Source organism: Aythya marila (assembly GCF_965140915.1).
Source record: "Aythya marila genome assembly, chromosome: 29".
Lineage (NCBI taxonomy): Eukaryota > Metazoa > Chordata > Aves > Anseriformes > Anatidae > Aythya > Aythya marila.
This window is the reverse complement of record NC_139070.1, coordinates 448,201-468,866: the sequence shown is the minus strand read 5'-3', so window position 1 is coordinate 468,866 and position 20,666 is coordinate 448,201. Positions and strand designations below refer to the sequence as shown.

Here is a 20,666-nt window from a genome sequence, read left to right as displayed (position 1 = left end):
AGCCCCCGAGCCGGGCTGGGCGGCACCGCGCCGGGCAGCGCCGCTCCGCTGCGCCCGCGGCCGGCCCGCGGCTCATGTCGGGGGCGAGGAGCGGCGGGACCCGGGGCTCCCCGCGGCCCCGGAGCGCTGCCCGCGGCTGTCGCCGCTCCCTGCCGGCCGCCGCCCCTCGACGGGGGTGCGTGGGGGCGGCAGCGGGGACCGGCCCGGCACGGGGGGGCTCCGGCGGCCGAGGGGACCGAGCTGCCCCCCAGGGGGACCCTGGGCATCCCCTGGCCCCCCGAGGACCAACCTCGCCAGCTGCCGTTATATAATGCCCCGTAATCTCCTTACGGCCTCCGACGAGGCTCAGGGCCTCGAGCAGAGGCCAGAGATTATGGGCAGCAGCTGGAGCTGGCAGAGCCCTCGCTGGGGCTGGGGCTCCCCCTTGTCCCCTGTCCCCCTCGTCCCCTACGTCTCCCCGTTGTCCCCCGGGGAGACTGTGACAGCCCTGGTGCTCCCGGCACAGGGAAGGGGGGGAACAGGGCCAGGCTGGCCCCCAGACCCCCACTGTCCCTGTCCCTGCCCCCGGGCTGGGCCCAGCTGCTGTGGGAGACGAGCTCCCAGCCGGCAGGTATTAGGGCAGGAGCCTTCTGCTTCGGAAGCAGATAATCCGCGGGGAATTGGCTGCAGGAAGCCTATTAAAAACACACCACAAGGCACCCAGCTGGCGGCCCCCGGGGCGGGCACAGGGAATTAAACCGCACCTCACCCCACCGACACCCCCCAGGGCAGGGGCACAGCCCACCCCCCAGTGACCTGAACTCCCCCCCCCCAGGAAAGGAGACACAGCCCTGGGCATTTCTCAGCGTCAGAGCTTTATTCCAGTGCAGGCATCGCCCCCAGTCCGGACAGGAGAGGCAAACTGGGAAGCGCTGCTGGGCTCGCAGGGGACACGGGACGCAGGACACGGTCCCCGAGCCACAGCTGAGGGTCACTGAGCAGCAGCAGCCCCTCGCCCCTGGGGGAAGGCACGGCCCCTGCGGGGTGTGGGTGAAGTGGATGGAGGTGCTGGGAGGGCTGGCTGCCTCCCCCTGGTCTCCTCCTCCCCAGCACCACTACTGGGGACCCACAGGTGGCCCCCACGATGCTCCCCACGCAGGATAAAGCCCCCAGGAAGGATGAGGCCCTGTGTGAGCGGCTCTGAACAGCCGCGTGCCCCCCAAATCCCATGTGGGAGCTACAGCCGGCTGCGGATGGACTGCAGCAGCGCTTCCAGCTGCCCGTCCAGGGACAGCTCGTCCCCGTCGTTGGTGATCACCCAGTCGAAGGCCACTCCCTGGTCCAGGCCGCACTCAGACTCGGCGTCGTCCACCCCTGGGGAAGAACAGAGCCCACACCACAAGTCAGGATCCGTCCCCTGGGGGAGGCACCGCGCAGCCTCACTCCCCGCCCGCTGCTCCAGAGCTTTATCCCGACCCTCCGGCTCCTGCACTGCAGGGTCAGCAGTGGAGACAGGGCAGAGCCGTGCTGCAGGGAGCTGTGATGCCCCGGGTTTGGCTGCGGTGTGATGGGAAGCAGCACTCGCTCACCCGCCACGAAGACCCAGTTCCTCCTCTTCCTCGTCTCCTCGGAGGCCACGACCCGCACGGTCTGCACCACGTCCCCGTAGACGTCCCGGAACCACTCCACGTCCGAGAGGCGCCGCGTGTCGCTCACCACCTGCACCCAGGCTGCGTCAGCGGCCGCCCCGCGCCCCCGTGCTCCTCCCCAGCCCCACTCACCCACACCGGCTGCGCCACCCCCTCCACCACCGTCCTGCAGAAGAAGCCGGGGTCAGCACGGCGCTTCTCCTCGCCCCAGCGGATCATGTCCTGCCGGTACATCTCCTTGTAGGCGCTGGCGTCCAGGAGCCGCTGGAAGTCCAGGCCATGCTCCTGCGGGAAGAGGGTGTGAGCAGGGCACGGCCCTTGTCAAGGGGCACGGCATGGCAAAGCTCGTCATGGCATGATGTGGTGTAGCGTAGCATGGCACAGCACAGCTCAGCATGGCATGGCATGGCACAGCATAACATGGCACAGCTCAGTATGGGATGGCACAGCACGGTGTAACATGAACATGGCATGGCATGGTGCAGCATGGCATGGCACAACATAACCTGGCACAGCATGGTGTAGTACGGCATGGCACAGTGTAATATGGCACGGCTTGGTGCAGCATGGCATGGCACAGCACAGCTCAGCATGGCACAGCATAACATGGCATGGCGTGGTGCAGGATGGCATGGCACTGCACAGCATAACATGGCACAGCTCAGCACGGCATGACTTGGCATAACATGGCATGGTGTGGTGCAGCATGGCACGGCATGGCACAGCTCAGCATAACATGGCACGGCATGGCCCAGCACGGCACAGCACAGCTCAGCACAGCGTAATATGGCACGGTGTGGTGCAGCATGGCACAGCACGGCACAGTATAACATGGCACAGCTCAGCATGGCATGGCATGGCGTAACATGGCAGGGCGTGGCACAGCATGGCACAGCACAGATCACCATGGCATGGCACAGCATAACATGGCACAGCTCAGCATGGCATAGCACGGCAAAGCAGAACATGGCACGGCACAGCTCAGCATGGCACAGCTCAGCATAACACGGCACAGTGTGGCACAGCATGGCACAGCTTGATATGGCACGGCATAACACGGCATGGTGTGCTGCAGCATGGCACGGCACAGCACGGCTTGGCATGGCACGGCACGGCACAGCGTAACATGGCACGGAATGGTGCAGCACGGCACGGCACAGCTCAGCACGGCACAGCATCACATGGCACAGCTCGGCACAGCTCAGCACGGCGGATCCCGATGGATCCCGGCGGATCCCGGCCCCCCATCCCCGCTGCACCCCGTCCCGTCCCGTCCCGTCCCGTCCCGTACCTCGGCGTAGCGCTCCTTGAGCGGCGCGGAGAGGCGCAGCACGCAGCACACGGCGGGGCCCAGCCTGCGGGACAGCGATCAGCGGGACGGGACCCGGCTCCGCCCGCGGCCCCCCCCCGTCCCGTCCCGTCCCGTCCCGTCCCGGTACCGGCTGCGGAGCTGCTCGGCCACGAAGTCCTTCCCCGACTTCCTCTTGCCGCTCAGCAGCAGCACGGCGCGGGGCGCCGCCATCCCGGCACGGCCCCCCCCGCGGCACGGAGGTGGTACGGCCCGGGGGGCGGGGCGGGGCGGGGGTGGCTCCGCCCCTGGGTGTGGCTGGCCACGCCCATTGTGTGTTTGGCTCCGCCCACCCGCGCTATAGCGCCCCCTGCAGGGCGCCGCGGGGAGGGGCGGGTGGCACCCCGAAATAGGGGGCACCCCAAAACCGGGGGGCACCCCAAAACCAGGGGGGTTACCCCAAAACCAGGGGTACCCCAAAACCGAGGGGGGTCACCCCATAGCCAGGGGTGCACCCCAAAGGCAGGGGACACCCCAACAACGAGGGGAGTTACCCCCAAACCAGTGGCATCCCAAAACCCAGGGGGGTTACCCCAAAACTGGGGGGGGCTGCACTCAGCCCCCCTACACCCTCACCCCCAACACCCAGTCCTGAACCCCCTACGCCTCTGTCTTCTTCCCAGCACCCCATTCTCCCCCCATTTCCCCCCCATTTCCCCCCCAGCACCCCTCCTTCCCTTCCCAGCACCCCCCTTCCCCCCAGCACCCCTATACCCCCCGGCACCCCCTTTCCGCCCCCAGCACCCCATTTCGCCCCAAGCATCCCCACACCCCCCAGCATCCCCCTTCCTCCCCCACACCCCCATTCCCCCCCCAGCACCCCCTTTCCCTCCTGGCACCCCCTTTTCCCTGCCCCCCCCCCCCCCCAGTACCCCATTCCCCCCCCCAGGCACCAGTCCCAGCCGTGCCCAGCGGTGACTTTATTGCATCTACAGCAGTGCAGTATCACACAGTGCAGCAACTCGGGGGGGGGGGGCACGAAGCAGCCCCCAGACCCCAACCAGGGCCCAGGGGAGCCCCCCCAGGTGGGCTCGGGGCCGTTGTGCTGGACGAATCCTGACAGCGGGGTGCCCCCCGCGTGCCCCATGGCTCTATCTGCCCCCCCCGTGCTGCCGCCAGGCTTTCCGGCCCCGCTCCTTCCCGGTGGAGCTGCAAGAGAAGAGGGGCGGTGAGGGGGTCCCGGCTCCGACTCCCCCACCCCACAAAGACCCCCTCCGTCCCCCCCGTCCCGCTCACCCGCCGCCGTCCCCGGCGTAGTGCCGCAGCACGTAGTCCTCGAAGCCGTCGGCCGCCTCCTCGTCGCCCCCCTCGCGCCGCGCCAGCTCCTCCAGCATCTCCTCCACATCGTCCACGAAGTCCACGAAGCGCAGGCGGTCGTGAGCGAAGGCGCCGTCGGCCCCGAAGACGCCATCCAGCCGCGCCGCCAGCCCCCCGAAGTGCCCCCCCCAGCCCAGCCGGGCCATGAAGCCCTCCAGCAGCTGCAGGAACTGCGCCTTCTGCACGGGCTCCAGCGCGGCGCCCAGCACCTCCCGGCCCTCCTTGCGGGCGCAGTCGGCCACCCCGGCGCAGCCCTGGGGCGCCCGGTAATGGCTCAGCGGGGGCAGCTCGCGGGGGCCGTGCTGGGGGGGGCCGTGGGACGATTTCCCCCTGGCTTTGCCCGCCTTGTGCTCCCGCGGGGGCCGGGGCTCCTTCCCGTGCCCGTGGGGTTTGCCCTGCTCCTTTTTCTCCCACCCGCCCCGCTCGTGGGGACCCTCCCCGGCGCCGTGCCGCTTGTGCCGCCGGCTCTCCTTCTTGTCTGCTTTGAACGGCTTCTTCCAGGGCCCGGGGAAGGGCCGGGCCCCCTCTGCCTCCAGCTCGCGGCCCAGGCGCTCCTCCAGGGCACTCAGCTGCTCCGGGAGCTTCTCAAGCCCCCCCGAGCCCTGCGCTCGCTCCAGGGCAGCTGCCAGCTCCTGCCGCACCCAAGCCAGCAAGCCGCGGTGCCCGGCCCCCTCCTGCCTTGCCGTGTCCCCGCTGCGGGCTGCACCCTCTGGGCCATGGGGCTGCTCTGCTGCCGGCTCCCCAGCCTCGGTTTTGTGGGGCTGGGGGCTGCCCGGGACCCCCGCCTCCTGCAGGCGCTGCAGCTCGGCCCGGGCAGCTCGCAGCGCCTCGGTTTCCCTCTGCAGCGCCGCGCGGAGCTGCTCGTTCTCTGCAGCCAGGCTCTGCTGCTGCGCCCCGGCCGCCGCTGCCGCCCCCTCGCTCTTCTGCAGCAGGGCCTGGAGCTCTTCCTTGTGGGCCTGGGGCAGGGGGGAGAGCGGGGAGGGGGCCGTGAGGGCGTGGGGGTGGTGCTGGGGGGCAGCTTCCCCCGGGTACATCGTGTGCGCCCACCTGCAGCTCAGCCTGCATGAGCCGGATGTCCTGGTTCTCCTTGGCCAGCTTGTCCAGGAGGAGGCTGACGGACTGCACGCTCTGGGGGTCCGCGGCGGCTGGTGGCGGGGGCTGCTGCACCAGATCCTGGGGGAGAGGAAGGACGAGGCCGTGGAGGTGCTGAGGGAGCGTCTTCCCCTCCGCCAGCCCCGTTCCCACCCCTCTCCTTACGCTCCCGTCCGCAGGCACCGGCGCCTCCTGCTCGGTGTCGGCCACGCCGCGGCTCACCACGCCGTCCACGGGGCCTGGGGGGGAACCGCACGGGGACGTCCGAGCGCGTCCGGGCTGCCCCACCGGGCACCACGGGCCAAGCCCCTCCACGCTCACCGTCTGCCGGGTCGTAGAAGCCCCCTGGGGAGAGGAAGGGACAATGAGGGGGACACCGGGCTCCCCATCCTGCCCCCCCACCCCACCCCGGGACCGCAACTCACCGGAGATGAGCAGCAGCACCACGGCCGCCAGCGCCAGCGCGCCCAGCAGGTACTTGCTGGTGCTGAGCCCGTCCTCGTCGCCGCCGTCCTGCGTCCCCCGGTGCAGGGCAGGCCCCGAATGGGGGGGCCCGGCACGGGGCTCGGGGACCTGCCGCCTCCGCAGCCCCTCGGTGTCATCGTCGCTGCTGGTGCAGCTCTCCTCCTCCGCTGGTGGTCCTGGGGGGGGGACGGGGACCTGCAGGGAGCGCCCGCACCCCGGTGGCACCGGCACGGGCCCGGTGTGCTCCCGGTCTGACCTGCTCTGGGGGTGTCCGGGCACGGCCCCCGCTCTGCCGTCACGTCGGGCTCCTCCTGCTCCCAGCTTGGTGTCGTGCTGGGCTCCGTGGGGCTGCCCGTGGTGGGCACCGCCTTGGCACCGCGCTCCGGCCGCTCCTCCACGTCCTGAGGGCGCGAGGGCTGGGGTCTCGAACATCCACACGCAGCAGGACCCCAGCCCCACCGCTCCCCCTCCCCAGGCTTACCCCGACCTCGGGGCATGGCGTTTGGCCCGGGAAGGCTCCGCTGCCACCGTCACCAGCTGGGGAGAGGCAGAGGCGGGCGGTGAGCGGGCTCCCCGTGACACAGCACCGGGAACGGCCGCTCCTGTCCCGTTTTCGTACCCGTGGCCGTGTCCTGGCCGCTCTCCTCCTCTGCCTCTTCTTCCTCGGCCTCGCGGGAGGCCGCATCCTGCTCCGGGCCCACCGTGTCCACGGGCAGCCCCTGGGGCGAGGGGCAGCAGCTGGCACCCGCGGGCTCCCCGCATCCCCCCCCCCCCGGGGGGTCCCCGGCCCCTCACCTCGGTGCCCGCCAGCACCCAGCTGCTGTCCGAGTCCCGCGAGTCCGATTTCTCCGCCATGCTCCCGCCTGCGGACGGCGCTGACCCCCCCCTGCGAGGAGACGGACGGACGGACGGACAGATGGAGGGACAGACAGACAGACAGGTGGACGGACGGACAGACCTCACCCTGTCCCCGCTCCTGATTTGCCTGGCAAAGCGAGTTTAGGGGTGGGAGCAAAGGGCGGTCCGGTGCGGCCCCGCGGTCCCCGCACGGGTGGGATGCCGCAGCCGGGCACCCCCCGGTGGCACCGGGATCCGGGGGGGGGCTCCTCCGGGGGGCACCGAGCCCTCGCCTCGCCCGGTGCTGGCAGGAGCAGGGCCGGGGCGCAGCGGTCACGGCGGCGGTGCCCGGGGATTCTGCACATTCCCGGCACAGCTGCGGAGGCGCCGCCCCCCCGAGAGCCCCCCCGCGACCCTCCCCGTGCCCCCCCGGGGCTGGCACCGGCCCAGCGGCGGCGGGACCGAGACGTGGGAAGCCCCCGCGGGGCGCGGAGGCACCCGGGGGGGGGGAACGGGGCTGGACGCGGCTCGGGGCGCGCAACCGACCCCCCCCCCCCGCTGCCCCTTCGACCCCCCCGCCGGTGCCAGCCCCCCCGCCCCGCCGCCAGCCGTCCCGCGGGGTATTTTTAGCCGCGGTGATGCCGCCCGGCAGGTGGACGGGGACGCGACGAGCCCGAGGCCCGGCAGGCACCGAGCGGCGGCCCCCGCCGCTGTATTTAGGGCAGCGCCCCCGGGGGGGGCCCCCCCGCACCCCGACTTCCACCAGCGTCGCGCCCCGGGGCTCCCCGGAACCGGGGGGAGCGGGGCCGGAGGCGGAGCAGGGGCCGTGTCCCGGGGGCGATGCGCGCTCAACCTCCCCGCGGAGCCGGTCGTGCCCCGGGACGTGCGCTCCGCTCCCCGGGGGAAGGGACCGGGAGCGGAAGGACCGGGAAGGGACCGGGATGGGACCGGGGGGGGGTCCGGGAAGGGACCGGGGGGGGTACCCGGGGCGATGCTGCGCGGCCGGGAGGAGCGGGGCGGGCGGTACCTGGAGCCGCTCGGGGCGCCGCTCGGCCCGGTCCCGGCCGCAACTTTCCGTCGGTGCCGGTCGCCGCCCTCGGGACGGGCGCGCACGTGACGCGCGCAGCCAATGGCGGCGGGGCGGGCACCGGGGGGGGGGAACCGGGGGGGCACCGGAGCAGAGCAGACACGGACACGGCGGTTTCAGAGTTTTATAGCGACGATACAAAAGTTTCCATTAACGCTCCGCTAAAACGGGGGGGGTGGGGGGGGGCACCGGGACCTCCGCGAGCAGAAAAGGGGGGCGGGGGGGGGGCACCGGGACTGCACGGAGCAGGGGGAGGGGGGGCAGAGCCCCCCGGGGCACCCGTGCCAGCAGGCAGAGCCCCCCGGGGGGGTCCAGGGAAGCTTCAGCCCCTGAACACCAGCACGATGGAGCCCCCCAACACCCGAGGGGGACCCCCATGGCACACACCGGCACAGCCAGAGCCCCCCATGCGTCCCGGCGGGGGCCACTCGCTGCCGTCCCGTGCTCACGAGTCCAATGGCTACAAAAAGGGGGGGTTTGGTCCTAAAACTGCGCGGGGAGCTGTACAAGGCTTGGGGGGGGGGGTCGCAGGGGGCGGCTCAGCCGTCGTTGGCGGCCACCAGCTGCCCCATGCCCTCGCGGACGTACACCGACTGGATCTCCTTGGTCTTCAGGCAGAAGTCGCAGGCCCAGACGGCCGAGGCCTCGGTGGTGAGCAGCCCGTAGGCGTTCTCCGTCATGCCCGTGCACTCGCGGTGGAACCACTTCTGGCAGGAGGCCTCGCACAGGATGGCGTCCTGGTCGTCGTTCACCTCGTTGCGGCAGGCCCCGCACGGGTACACCAACCCTGGGGGCGGCTGGTGCCCCGAGCCGCCGGCCGCCTTGCCGGGGGGGGGCGGGAGGCTGTTGGTCTCGGGGGTGCCACCGCCGCGGCCGGCGCTGGGGGGGGCGAAGCTGGGCTGCGCCCCGTTAACGGCAGCCGGGGAGCCTGAGTGCTGCTCCTGGGGGAAGCTGCTGGGAGGGGGGTTGAGGTTCTTCCCCCCCTCCTCGCCGCCGGCGGGGAAGCCGGGGTCCGCCCCGGGGAAAGGGCTGGCGGTGGGGGGCAAGGGGGGCACGTTCTGCCCGGGGCGCTGCATGGGGGACTGTCCGAAGAGGTTTCCGGGCTGGCCGAAGCGCTGAGCCATGGCCGGGCCGCCGGGGGGGTTGAGGGCCGCCGGCCCGGGACCCATATCCCCCCGGGGGGGGCTGCCCCATGGTGGGGGAGATCATGGGCCCGAAGCCCCCCACGGGCCCCTGCATGAGCTGCCCCGTGGGGGGGCTGAAGTTCTGTCCGAGGGGCTGCCCGAACGGCTGCCCGGGGAAGCTCATGGCCCCGGGCTGCACGTAGCCGGGGTTCTGGGGGGGCATGCCGAAGGCCGGGCCCATCTGCCCGGGGGCGAAGGGCGGCGGCGGCGGGGGCTGCCTGCGCAGGGGCTGCGGCCCCCCCCCCCGCCGTAACCGGGGGGCACCTGCGGCGCCAGCCCCCCCTGCACGCGGAAGCCGCCGAAGGGCACGGGGCTGCCCAGGAACGGAGCCGCCGCCGCCGCCCCCGCGCCCACCTTGGGGGCGCCGAAGTCGTCCTCGAAGGGGTTGGAGGCCACCAGGTGATCCACCATGGGCGTGGGCGGCGGCGCGAACTCCGACAGGTGCGAGTAGGCCGGGCCCTGCGGGGGGGGGGGGGGCGGGTCACGGCCCGGCACCGGCACCGGCACCGGGAGGGGGTACGGGGGGGGTGTGGGGGGGGCAGTCCCGGTGCCGGCCCCGCTCCCGGCCCTACCTGCGTGTTGGATTTCCGCCGCTTCTTCTCCGGGCTCTTCATCTGCAGCCCTGCGGGGGGAGGCGGCGCCGTCAGCACCGGGAAGCGGCGGAGCCCCGGACCCCCCCCCCACCCCCCTTTTCCCTCCCCTCACCCCCCGGTACCGGCAGGCCGCGGGCCCTCCCCGCTGTCTCACCTGCCTTCCCCTGCTTCCTGCCGGGCCCGCCGGCGGCGGCGCTGCCCGCGGGGTGCGGGCCCCCCCCCGGCGGGGGCGGCGGTGCCGGGACGCCTCCCTCCAGCTTCTCGCCGTGCGGCGCCGCCATCGCCTCACAGCCGGCGCGGAGCCGCCATGGCCCCGCCGCGCCTCCCCCCCGCCCCCCCTTCCCCGCCCCACTACCGGAAGCGGAAGCCGCGGGCGCGCGCGCGGGGCCAATCGGAGCGAGGGGGCGGGGCGAGGGGAGCCCGGCGGGGCGGGACGAACCATGTGGGGGGGAAAGGGGGGGGGGAGAGGGTGGGAGGGTCCATGAGTGGAGGTGGGGGGGAAGGGAGGGAGGAACCATGTGAGGGGAAAGCGGGGGTGGCGGGAGGAACCACGTGACGGGAGGGGGGGAGGGAAATGGGGAGGGGGTGCACGGGGCGCTGCTCGCCCCCCAAGGCCCGTTACTCGCCCTCCAGCCCCTTTACTTGCCCCCCAGCCCCTTTACTCGCCCCCCAGGCCCAGTACTCCACCCCAAAGCCCCGGTGCTTGCCCCCCAACCCCCTTCACTCGCCCCCCAACCCCCTTTACTCGCCCCCCCACACCCTGATGCTCGCCCCCCAGCCCCTTTACTCGCCCCCCAGGCCCAGTACTCTACCCCAAAGCCCCGGTGCTCGACCCCCAGCCCCTTCACTCGCCCCCCAAGCCCTTTACTCGCCCCCCAGCCCCTTCACTCGCCCCCCAGCCCCTTCACTCGCCCCCCAAGCCCTTTACTCGCCCCCCAGCCCCTTCACTCGCCCCCCAAGCCCTTCACTCGCCCCCCAGCCCCTTCACTCGCCCCCCAGCCCCTTCACTCGCCCCCCAGCCCCTTCACTCGCCCCCCCACACCCTGATGCTCACCCCCCAGCCCCCTTGCTCAGCCCCCTGGCCCCCCCGTTTGCCCCCTCAGCCTTAGCACTTGTCCCCAGCCCCAGTCCTTGCCCCCCCCGACCCTGGTGCTCACCCCCCAAGCCCCCCTGTTTGCCCCCCCCTCAGCCCCAGCACAGCAGCCGGGCCTAGAGAAATACCAACTTTAATTCCGCCCGCCGCGTCCTTTGGTTATAGCGGGGCCGGGGCAGGGCTGCGCTTTGGCTTCAGGGAACGAGGTGCATGCGGCGGGGCCCGGCCACTCCCCCCCCCAAAAAAAAACCCCGAGGGTGCCCGGGGAAGGGGCTCGGCGGGGGCCCGGAGGGGGCTCGGGGGTGTCGCCCCCCCGCCCGGCTGCATTGCATAAGTGTGTGGGACCTGCGGGGTCAAGGCACAGTTAACACGTAAAGTGATCGGGTACATTCGGTGCGCGGCCGCCCGGCCTTGTGCTTGGGGAGCCCCCGGCCGGACCCCCCCCCCCCGGGGCTGGCGGGACGAGGGGCCGAGGGCCCGTGCCCCCCCCCCGTGGGTGAGCACAAAAGGGGTCATGGCCACACCACGCTGCGGCGACACCGCCCGGGGCCAGGCTTTGGTTCGAGCTGAGCTGCTGTGCAAAGGCTGGAGCTGGGGGGAGGCAGGGGCTTTGGCAACGACAGCCCCCCGCCCTGCAGGCAGCTCCCGCTACGCCATCCCCGTGGCCACCAGCTCCTCGTGGCGGACGGGGACCGGGGACGGGGCCGTCCCCAGGCAGTCCGAGCCCGGTCCCGGGCTGCGAGTCCAAGCACTCCCCCCTGGGGCAGGGAGTGGGGCCGGGGGGGGGCTGCGCACCGGGGTCCCCAGGCGCTCACAGTCTCCTTTCCACAGGCTGCTGCAGGCACATCTCGCTGCCAGCTGAGATGATGGGCAGGTGATTGTCCATGTGGTAGCTGATGAGGTGGCTGACGCTCTCGAAGCGATGGTCTTTTGTCCGCACCTGTGGGAAGGGGCGCTCAGAAATCCACAGCTGACAAAGCCCCGAGCCCCCCGTGCGTTGCTGTGCCCGCTCCATCCCCCAAATCCAGCCCCGGAGTGCCCCCCGAGGGGCAGCAGGAAGCCCAGGGGGCTCCTGTATCTCGCAAAGGGGTGCAGGACCCCGGCTTTGGGGTTTCAGGGACTCACCACTCCTTCGGGATCGACGAGCAGCAGGTGCTTGGGCTGCCCGCCCTGCAGGCCGGTCAGCACGTACTGGCCGGGGGTGGTGGTGCTCTCCCGCACCAGGAAGTCTCCGTTCACCTTCAGCAGCTTCTCGGCCTCCTTACGGTTCATCTTCCCGTGGTACCAGGGCTCCCGGCGCAGCTGCTCCTCCATGGAAGCCACCACCTGGGCCGGCGGCAGGCTCACGGGCACGGCGGGGGGCACGCGCAGGGCGTCCTCGAAGGGCTCTGCGGGGAAAGGAGCGGGGCCGGCGCTCGCCTCGCACCCACGGCAAACCCCACAGCCCGGGCACGGCCACGGCTGCATCCCATTTAGGGGATGGACCCATTGACCCCTCGAGGTCCCCTCCGGCCCCTACAATTCCCACCGCACTCACTCATGTCGAAAAGGTCCCGCTGGGCGCTGCCGTTGGCCGTTGTGGGGGCGCTGGCAGCGGACGCCTGGCGTGCCTTGTCCACGTTCTGCACGTTGACGTAGGACGGGTCATCGAACAGGTCGGTGCGGCCCGCCACGCCTGCTGCAGCCGGGTATTTCTCTCTCCCTGCTGCAAAGAGCACAAAAAGTCAGTGGGGCTCCAGCCTGCCTCGGTCCCAGCGCCAGCGCTCGATGCCGGAGAGGTTTGGGGTGCGGGAGAGCAGCACGGGGTCAGCCACAGCCCCCGCATTACCCTGGGCAGGAGCGTGCTGCTTCCGCGGGTCGTACTCCCCACCAGAGGTCTGGCCGACGGGCTGCAGAGAGAGGCACACGGTGAGTGAGCCCGGGGGGTCCCATCGTGCCCCCAAGTCCCCACATGGGGCTGTGAGAGGTGCTGGAGACGCACGCTGCAGACTCTGGGCTGGAATAACCCCAAGCGAGCAGCCCAGAGCTCCACCAGGGTCCCTGCATCTCCCCCATAATGTGGGATCTCCCCCCGAGCACCCTGCGGAGAGGTGCCCCAAGCCTTACCAGCGTGGCCCCCAGGTGGTTGGGGGTCTGCGCAGCCCCCTCGCGCAGCCGCATGTCCACGACCCCCCCGATGGGAGGCTCCTTGCCGGGGAAGTCGTTGTAGTACTGGTGGTCTGGGGCTGGTTCCTCCTCCTCCTCATCCCAGGCAGAGCCGTCGAACCCCGCCATCCTGAGGGGGGGGGCACGGCCCAGCTCAGCAGCCGCCAGCAGCCGGGGAAGCGTCCCTGCGCTGCCCCTGGGAGATGTGACACCTCCCTGCCTACCTGTCGTGGGGCGTCACCAGCTTCGGGGGGTTCTTCAGGTACTGCTTGAAGCGCAGCTCGAAGGCCTGCCCGATGGTGCTGATCACGTCCTGCGCCAAGCCCTCCGGGCACTCCAGGATATGGCAGGCTGGGAAGGGAACAGCGGGGTGGGGGCGTGGAACCTCAGCGTTAAATCCTCCGCCCCTTGAACCCACCCTGTGCACCCCCCCGAGGGGGTCCCAGTCTCCCCCTGCCCCACCAAGCTGCACCCAAACACCCACAAAACGGGGCTCTGGGGCTCCCGGCAGTGCCCTCACCTCTCTGGTTGACGGGATCTTTGGCAACGTAGGCGACGTACTCAGCGGTGTCCTGCGGGAGGGAAGGCACCGGTGAGATGGGGCTGCCGGCGACCACGGTGCCCCAGACTTTAGGGCCAGGGCAGGGGAGCCCCGTCCCGTGCCAGGGGTCAGGACCCGGCCCGATGGGAGCCGCCGTACTCACCGGGTCTCCCCCCGAAGCGAAGGAGATGGACTGCATGTGGTGGTTGGCAATGATCTGCAAGGCACAGGGGGCGGTGGCTGCGGCTCCTGCCCGCCACGTTCCCCCTGGGGCTGGGGCTCACGGGCTCGGGGGAGCCCTGGTTATGAGCCACAGGGCACCAGAGGACGGCCGAGACACCCCCGGAGCCACCAACAGAGTGCTTGGAGCGCCCCTCAGATCTCTGCCCCCAGCAACGGGTGAGCCAGGCCCCTCGGACCAGGAGGAGGTGGGCGCTCAGCAAGCCCCGCACCCACCCAGATGTCCCCGTGGAGGCTGGGGACACCCCCTGCCCCCCAGCGGGGCCCGGAGGGGACACGACGACCCCTCCCCGTTTAAAGCCAGCCGCCCAGCCCCTGCCTCTCACCTGCTTGCAGTCGGAGGCCATGAGGTTGAGGCTGCTGGTGGAGATGGTCAGGGTGATGGGCATGCCGGCGAACTTCAGGTTGCTTTTCCCCAGGATGGAGTTCAGGGAGCGGCCGCAGGGCTGGGGGCAGACGGCAGCGTTGGGGAGGGGGCTCCTGGGCCCGGAGCCTCGTCCCCCTCCCAGCAGAGGCAGCCAGCTCAGCTCCCCACGGGGCCGACGAGAGCCCCGGGTGCCCGGGCTGAGGTCCAGCCCTCGGCCACGGGCAGCCCGAGCCCGCTGGCAGCCCTCCCGGCCCAGCCTCACCTTCCTCCTCCGCACGGCTCCCTTGGCACCGGGCACAGCCTCGCACACCAGGCCGATCGCCTCCCTGCGGGGAGCGCAGCGGGACGTCAGTCTGGGCTGGGGGCCCCCCCTTTGGTCCCCCCACCCACCCCAGCACAGGGACGAGGCGGCGGCGGGGCGGCTCCGCGCTCAGCGCCACGTCCGCAGGGCGCTGCTGGGCGGAGGGCGAGGGAATCAGCGCAGGAGGGACGGGGTTAAAGCGAGGGACACAAAAGGGAAGCCCTCGGGCTGGCTCCCGACCCGGCTGGGGCAGGGGAAGAGCTCCAAGAGCTCGGTTAATATTTGATGGGGTCGCAGGAGCGCTTCCTGCCTGGCCAAGCCCATTGACGGGCGCATCGATCCGCCGGGCAGCTGCCTCCAGGGCTGCAGACAGCCTGGCCACCAGCTACAGACCCACCCCGGGACAGCCCCAAGCCCCCCCAGCCCAGCAGAGCCCCCCCAACCCAGCAGAGCCCCCCCAAGCCCAGCACGGACGCAGGGCTCACCTGGTGACCTGGGTCCTGGTGTTGAAATCCAAAGCCCTCATGGACTGCAGGACTTCCACGCAGCCCATGTACTGGCAGGGGAGAGCAGGGTCAGCCCAGAGAGCCCCGAGCTTCGCCCCCCACCTCCCCACGCAGCCCACGAGCGGGGAGGGGACGGGGACAGGTCCCCTGTGCCACCCACCACATGGGGGTGACCCCCGCAGGACACCCCCCACCCACCTCCCGCCCGCAAGCAGCACACCGGGAGCTCTCCCGAAGCCCACCCTGCCCCTTCGTGCCCCCCCAGCCCGGCCCCAGCGCTCACCCTGACGTGGTAGGAGACCCCCGGGCCCATGACCTTGTCGTCCGGGTGCAGCCAGCCGCGCGTGGGCTTATTGACAAAGCTGCCGTGGCGCGTCCATTCATCGCCGCCCAGCTGGCCGCCTTCCACCCGCGTCTTCTTCCCGCAGCTCAGCTTGTTCATATCCTGGGAACACACAGCGACAGGGCCCGCTGAATCGGGGCCGCCGCCGGCTCCTCCCGGTGCCGCTGCGAGCGTGGCGGCTGGGCCGGGCTCCCCCGGGCTCCCGGCCTCCTTGAGGCTGCCGGCCGTGGAGCCCCGCAGGCTGAGCAGGTTGGCGGGGTTCGAGAGCTTCAGGTTGGCCATTTTGGGGAAGAAGGAGCAGAGGGTGGTGGGGCTGTCCTCCGACTCGGACGAGAGCTCCCCGAGAGGCAGCATGGGGCTGAGGGAGGAGGACGACAGGGAGCCGGGCAGGGAGCGCGTGCCCGCGAGGGGCTCCACCGGCGAGGCCGGGGCCCCCCCGCCGCCCCCCGCCTCCTCCAGGGAGGAGACGGACTCATTCCGCAGGTGGCTGTATTTGCTCTTCTGCAGCAGATCCATTCCGGGGAGAGGCGAGCAGGGCTGGCACGGCTCACAGAGGCCCCATGGGCTGTCCCAGCGCCTACGGCCGCCGCGAAGCCGCCCCCGAGCCTGGGCCGAGCTCGGTGCCGGGCGCTCGCCAGCCCCGCATGGCTCGCGGGCAGAGCCGGCCCCGCTGCGCCGCGGGGGCTGCCCAGCTCCACGCCGTCACAGCCCCGATCGATGGCAAGCGGCGTCAGCGAGGACGCAGGGATCCGGCCAGATGGAGAGCGACCCCTGCTCCCGGAGCGGCGGGGAGGAAACGGGGCCGCGGCTACGCCCCGGGGCCGCGCGGAACAGCCGGAGAGGGGGCTCAGCGCGCTCGGCCCCCAGCCTGGAGGGCCTGGAGCCCCTCAGCCCCGCGCTGCTCCCGAACCGGGCTGCCCACGAATCCCATTGTCTTCGGTCGAGGCCCGATCCGGCCCCCTCTGCCCCGCAGACGGGTCCCAAACCGCTGCCCCTCCGCCCCCGCCGGCTCGCTCTGCCCCTGCGCTCCCCCCCAAGCAGTCGCCGGCAGCTAAGAGGAAATCAAAAGCATGAATATTTAAAGCCCTGAGACAAGGCAGCCACAGAGCGCATCCAAGCCCAGCCCAGCCCTGCTCCAAGCCCCGGCCAGGAGCGAACAAGGTCCTTCTGTGGTGGCCAGCGCTATGCAACCCACGTGCCGGCGGCAGGCAGCTGCTGTTGGCTCCCCGGGCTTTGCAGGGGGGAGCGGCGCCCGAGGCAGGGGGGGCAGCGATGCCAGGACGCCTCCGGTGCTCGCTGGGGCCGCGGGGACATCCAGCCCTTTGGCGGCACGGCTCCGGGCGCAGAGGAAGGAGGACGGCCGGGAGCAGGACACAGGTGGGTGCCGAGCCCCCAGGGAGAGGCCGAGCTCAGCGCGAGCCCCCGGCTGCGGCGCGGGGCCGGCGGGAGCCGCCGATGGCCGCTGCTCTCCGCGGCGCGGCCGCTCCTCCCGGAGGAAAACGGGGCTGCCGGTGAGCTGCCGGTAAGCGGCGGGGCCGTGCTGACTCACGGGCGGCGGAGCGGGCTCTGCCCGCGCCGGGGCTGCGAGCGGGCTGGGGTGGCAGCGCAGGAGGGGCTCCCGGAGAGGGGTGGGGACCCAGCCAGTATCTGGAGCAGAAAAATCAAGGTCACAGGCGGAGCTAGCGGGAGCTGGGGAAAAGCAGGAGCGTGCCGGCGGCGCCGGGGCAAAGCTCACCCCCTGCCCGTGGCAGGGAGGCCGGGCGTAGCCCCCGTTTTGTGGTGGGGGCTGCGGGGGCTGCCCCGCTCCCCCTTCATCCCCACCTGATGCAGAACGGGGCCAGGAGGAGCTGGGAGCAGCCCAACCCTGCCACGCGCGTCCACGCTCATCGCCACGGCCTCGCCCTCCCCATGGGGCCACAGCTCCCCTCTCACCTCCCGGGGATGCAGCCGGGGCTTTCGGGCCCCTCCGACCCAGCGCCGGGCACCTGGGAAATTCCCAGGGACCCCTCACTCTGCAAAACCCAACACTGAGCCAAATTCGGCTGAATCCAACCCAAGGGAAGGGCTCTCCCCGCTCGGACCCAGCACGGCACCAGCGGCCTCCGGCCCCGCTTCCCAACCGCTGGCACCTCCACGCAGCCAGGCAGGAGCTGGAAAATCCCCCTGCACAGGGCGCCCCGACACCGGGGCACCCCACGGCCCGCTCCCCACCCCGAGCCCCCCACCTCGGTCCCGCAGGAGCCCGTGCCAGCCGTCCCGCCGCGCGCTTCGTCCCCGCCTGGGGCCCCGCAGCCGCTCAGCGCCGTGACCTTCCCATGGCCGCTCCAAAGAAAGGCAGGAAGCCCGGGGCCGGGGAGCCAGGAAGCAGGGACCCGCCAGTGCCGCCGGGGGGAGCGGGGCTGGGCGGCGTTGAAGGGGCTCGGGGGGCTGGTGAGGACTTGGGGGGCTCGGGGTCACGGGGCTGGGTGCCCCACCTGGCACGGCGGCCCCCCCCCGGGAAGCCCCGAGGGAAGCGCAGAGGGGCAGGGGTCTCCTGGAGCCGGCTGGGGAGGGGACCCCAAGAGGCCAGGCAGGCAACAGGGCTGGGAGCAGCCAGGGCTCTGCTCTGAGAACGGAATCGGTGCTGATTTTATCAGAACCTCCGGCATCGAGGCCGAGGCCAGATAGCGCACGTGATCCCAACTGGCACCGGCTGGGCATGAGGCGGGTCGCATGATGCCAGCCCTGGCAGACAAACAGCTCGTCTGCCACGGCCCCCCCGGCCCAAGGAGGCAGAGACCCCCCCAGGGGCCGCAGAGACCCCCCCAGAGCGCTGAAGGCAGACCGAGACGTGCGAAGCCCCACGAAAAACTCCTGCCCCTGAAGCTAAAGGACGCAGGGAGCTGCCAGAACCACCGCCCCCGAGGCCTGGCGGGACACGTCCCGGCCGAGCCGCTCCTCGTGCCTGGGAAGCGAGGGGACGTGTGGGCTCGGCCGGGTCCTGTGTGCTTCTGCGTGCCCGGGGACCTCGCGCTCGGCGCGCAGCAGGAGGAGAAGCAGAGAGCGGCAGCAGCCTCCAAACCGGGACCGAGCCAAGCCCGAGCCCGTATTTTCCCCGGGCGCCGAGCGGGGCCTCGCCGCTGGGCCAGCGCCCGACATCCTCCCAGGAAACACAAACCGGGAGCTGAGTCAGAGAGCTGGAACACGCGCGGGGTTTGGCAAGGAATCGCGGCGAGGCGCTCGCGGCCGCGCGCAGACACGGGCCGCCCGCCGCCGCACGTACGCACCTCAGCGGCGCAGGGCGGGCCGGAGACCCCCTCGGTCGGAAAGCAGCGGCGGTGGAGCCCTCCCCGTCCCCCGTCCTCCTGCAGCACGGGGCGAGAGCAAAGAGAAAAAGGCTGAGCGCCGGCCTAGGGCTGCGTGCTTCCCCCCCCAGATATCGCTCCAACGTCACGCGGCGGCGGCGCGGCCCTCCTCTCTCCGCCGTCCCCGCCGCCTCCTGGGGCCGGGGGAAGGCCGGCGGGGGCCCGGCGGGGAGGGAGAGGAGGCAGGGCCCGCCACCGAAGCCACCTAGCCGCCCTCCACCGAAGCCCCGAGCGCCGGCCGGCCTTACCACGTACTCCATCGGCGGCGGAGGGCAGGGAAGGGAAAGGCAGAGCCCCTCTCGTCTGGCCGTCCCACCTGCGGTTCGGGGACAAACAGCGAGTTAGCCGGCCCGGCCCCGGGCCGCGGGGAGGTGGCCCCAGCTCCTTCGAGTCACCACGTCCCCAGCTGGAAGGGACCCGCGGGGGTCAGGGGGCCGGCTCCTCGCTGGCCGCAGGCGGACGGGGCTGCGACGCTGCCGAGGCGAGGGGCAGGGACCCGCGAGGCGTCCTCCGTCCTCACGGCCCCGTCCCGGGACAACGGTGCCACCGGGATGCTCCGGGGCACGAGGCCGAGCTGGGCACGGACCCGGATCTGTTCAGGCCTCGTCCACCAGTAAAAGGAGTTGGGAGCCGCACGGGGCAGCTCCCCAAACCAAAAGAGCCTCGGTTTCGGTGACTCTGTGCTGTGAGATGAGCGCCGGAGCTGATCCCCAAGGCCCTGAAGCTGCCGGGTCCCCAAAAAAGCACCAAGAGGGTCACAAGGAGGGGCCCCCCCACGCAGAGCAGCGCCCCAAACCTTCTCGTGTCGCCCCCCAGGGCTGGCACACGAAGCCCCCCAGGGCTGCAGCCCCGGGAGTGAGCGGAACGGGAGCCGGGGTTAGGAAGGAGCAGAAAAAGGAGCCCCGGGGAGCCGGGGGGGGGGAGCAAGAGCAGCCCCGAGAGCCCCCGTTGGGGCGGAGCAGGGCAGCGCTTCCCGGATTTACTTCCTCGAAGCCATCGCGCCCTTATCTGGGGCCGAGGCAGGGAGATAAGCAGGGCGCAGCCACCCCCGCGGGGCTGCCGGTAACGGCACCGCCTCCCGAGGCCCCTGCGTGCCCCGCGGGGCAGGAACGGGGCTCGGACAGCGGCGGCGAGAAGCGGCCCCAAACCCGGCACCGGGAGCACCGGGCCTGCCAGGGAGGCTGCGGCACCGGGGGGACCTCCGGGGAGCCTCCCGGTGCCCCGCCGTGCCCGTGAGACCCCAAAATGCTGCGAGGGGGCACGGCCGCGGCCGCCCCGGTCCCAGCCCCGGGGGAACGGCGGCGCCTCGCGAGCCACGGGAGGTGCCGGGGTTCACCGGGTGACCTCCCGCACACGGAACCGAGCGGTTTGAACCCAAAACGGGAAGGCGCCGGGTCACGAAGGCCTCGGGGGGAAGCGTCCACCGGGCCCGCACCGGACCCGTCCCCTGAGCCCCCCCCCCGGAGCCCCGGGGCTGAGCCGGGCCGGGGGCGCGCCACGGGACACGAGGGGACCTCGGGGCCCGGCGTCGCCGGTTTGGGGCCCGGAGCGAGCCCCCCGCGGGTCCCGGCAGCGCTGCTCGTGCCGGGGACACCCGGCCTCGGCCTGCCCGCAGCACCGGGAGCTCCGGGGCGCCCGGGACACGCGCGGGGGGGGCACGGAGGCGACCGGCGGGGCCGTCCCCAGCCCCTCCCCCGCCGCCGGTAGCACCGGGCGGTCCCCACCGGGCGTGTAGCGGCACCGGGCCCGGCACCGGGCCGGCCGCACTCCCCGCGGGGCACAGCCCGGTGGCGGGCGGCAGGGGGCGGAGCCCCCCCCCTCAACCGCACGGCCCCGCCCGGTGCTCTCCGGGGCCTGCCCGTCCCGGGAGCCCTCCCGCGGCCTGCAACCGGCCACCGGGGAGCCCCCCACGGCCCGGTCCCGCGGGCTGCGCTCACCGGGGCACCATTGGGTGTCGCGCGGGTCTCGCGCCGGCCTCCTCCGCTCCCGGCAGCCGCGGCGCCCCCCCCGCCGCCGCCGCCGCTCCCGCCCCGCCCCCCGCCGCCCCGCCACTCACTTCCGGCCCCCGCCCCTCACGCCGCGACCCCGCCCCCCAGTCACGTGACGCGCCCGCGCGAGCGCGCGCGAGGAGAGGGGAGGCGGCGGGCGGGAGCCGCGCGGAGGGGAAAGGGAGGGGCGGGGCGCCGCGCGTCTCAGCCAATCGGATGCCGCGCCTCGCGGCCCGCCCAGACGGCG

At 72.5% G+C, this 20,666-nt stretch overlaps 4 protein-coding genes across 9 annotated transcripts; all 4 read right to left on the bottom strand.

Annotated features, from left to right (window-relative positions):
- Positions 1-839: 839 nt before the first annotated feature.
- Positions 840-3,192, bottom strand: PMVK (phosphomevalonate kinase). Its single transcript, XM_082781182.1, has 5 exons — positions 3,068-3,192; positions 2,920-2,983; positions 1,761-1,913; positions 1,569-1,698; positions 840-1,353 (listed from the first exon to the last, which is right to left on the bottom strand). The coding sequence occupies exons 1-5, from the start codon at positions 3,148-3,150 to the stop codon at positions 1,217-1,219; spliced, it is 567 nt and encodes a 188-aa protein (XP_082637308.1). The 5' UTR covers positions 3,151-3,192; the 3' UTR covers positions 840-1,216.
- Positions 3,193-3,888: 696 nt separating this feature from the next.
- On the bottom strand, positions 3,889-7,778 carry PBXIP1 (PBX homeobox interacting protein 1). Its single transcript, XM_082781159.1, has 11 exons — positions 7,715-7,778; positions 6,646-6,736; positions 6,470-6,569; positions 6,332-6,387; positions 6,107-6,251; positions 5,811-6,026; positions 5,707-5,730; positions 5,551-5,624; positions 5,341-5,466; positions 4,213-5,249; positions 3,889-4,125 (listed from the first exon to the last, which is right to left on the bottom strand). The coding sequence occupies exons 2-11, from the start codon at positions 6,703-6,705 to the stop codon at positions 4,068-4,070; spliced, it is 1,896 nt and encodes a 631-aa protein (XP_082637285.1). The 5' UTR covers positions 6,706-6,736; positions 7,715-7,778; the 3' UTR covers positions 3,889-4,067.
- A 106-nt stretch (positions 7,779-7,884) lies between these two features.
- PYGO2 (pygopus family PHD finger 2) lies at positions 7,885-9,892 on the bottom strand. Its single transcript, XM_082781088.1, is given in 5 exon segments — positions 7,885-8,958; positions 8,960-9,204; positions 9,207-9,417; positions 9,531-9,580; positions 9,706-9,892. Coding segments are annotated over 5 exon segments (1,278 nt in total). The 5' UTR covers positions 9,833-9,892; the 3' UTR covers positions 7,885-8,313.
- Positions 9,893-10,760: 868 nt separating this feature from the next.
- Positions 10,761-20,468, bottom strand: SHC1 (SHC adaptor protein 1). 6 transcript variants are annotated; one of them, XM_082780656.1, is made up of 15 exons: positions 20,369-20,449; positions 18,680-18,747; positions 18,354-18,431; positions 15,028-15,189; positions 14,724-14,794; positions 14,200-14,263; positions 13,897-14,016; positions 13,494-13,547; positions 13,310-13,361; positions 13,014-13,140; positions 12,751-12,919; positions 12,473-12,533; positions 12,182-12,349; positions 11,770-12,032; positions 10,761-11,584 (listed from the first exon to the last, which is right to left on the bottom strand). In XM_082780656.1, exons 2-15 carry the CDS (start codon positions 18,689-18,691, stop codon positions 11,456-11,458), a joined length of 1,530 nt encoding a protein of 509 aa, XP_082636782.1. In that variant the 5' UTR covers positions 18,692-18,747; positions 20,369-20,449; the 3' UTR covers positions 10,761-11,455. The 6 variants fall into 6 exon arrangements, with proteins under 6 accessions (XP_082636782.1, XP_082636783.1, XP_082636785.1 ...); XM_082780657.1 differs by lacking the exon at positions 18,354-18,431 and having other exon boundaries at positions 20,369-20,430; XM_082780659.1 differs by lacking the exons at positions 18,354-18,431; positions 18,680-18,747 and having other exon boundaries at positions 20,369-20,468.
- Positions 20,469-20,666: the final 198 nt, after the last annotated feature.

Coding starts and splice junctions, on each gene's coding strand:
- PMVK (XM_082781182.1), bottom strand. CDS start 3,150: ATGGCGGCGCCCCGCGCCGTGCTGCTGCTGAGCGGCAAGAGGAAGTCG. Junction 1,699..1,760: donor GGGTGGCGCAGCCGGTGTGG/GTGAGTGGGGCT, acceptor GCCTGGGTGCAG/GTGGTGAGCGACACGCGGCG. Junction 1,354..1,568: donor GAACTGGGTCTTCGTGGCGG/GTGAGCGAGTGC, acceptor GTTCTTCCCCAG/GGGTGGACGACGCCGAGTCT.
- PBXIP1 (XM_082781159.1), bottom strand. CDS start 6,705: ATGGCGGAGAAATCGGACTCGCGGGACTCGGACAGCAGCTGGGTGCTG. Junction 6,570..6,645: donor GGGTGCTGGCGGGCACCGAG/GTGAGGGGCCGG, acceptor CCCTCGCCCCAG/GGGCTGCCCGTGGACACGGT. Junction 6,252..6,331: donor CGCCATGCCCCGAGGTCGGG/GTAAGCCTGGGG, acceptor TCGCGCCCTCAG/GACGTGGAGGAGCGGCCGGA.
- SHC1 (XM_082780655.1), bottom strand. CDS start 15,603: ATGGATCTGCTGCAGAAGAGCAAATACAGCCACCTGCGGAATGAGTCC. Junction 14,264..14,723: donor ACCAGGACCCAGGTCACCAG/GTGAGCCCTGCG, acceptor CGCTCCCCGCAG/GGAGGCGATCGGCCTGGTGT. Junction 12,350..12,472: donor GCAGCACGCTCCTGCCCAGG/GTAATGCGGGGG, acceptor TGCTCTTTGCAG/CAGGGAGAGAGAAATACCCG.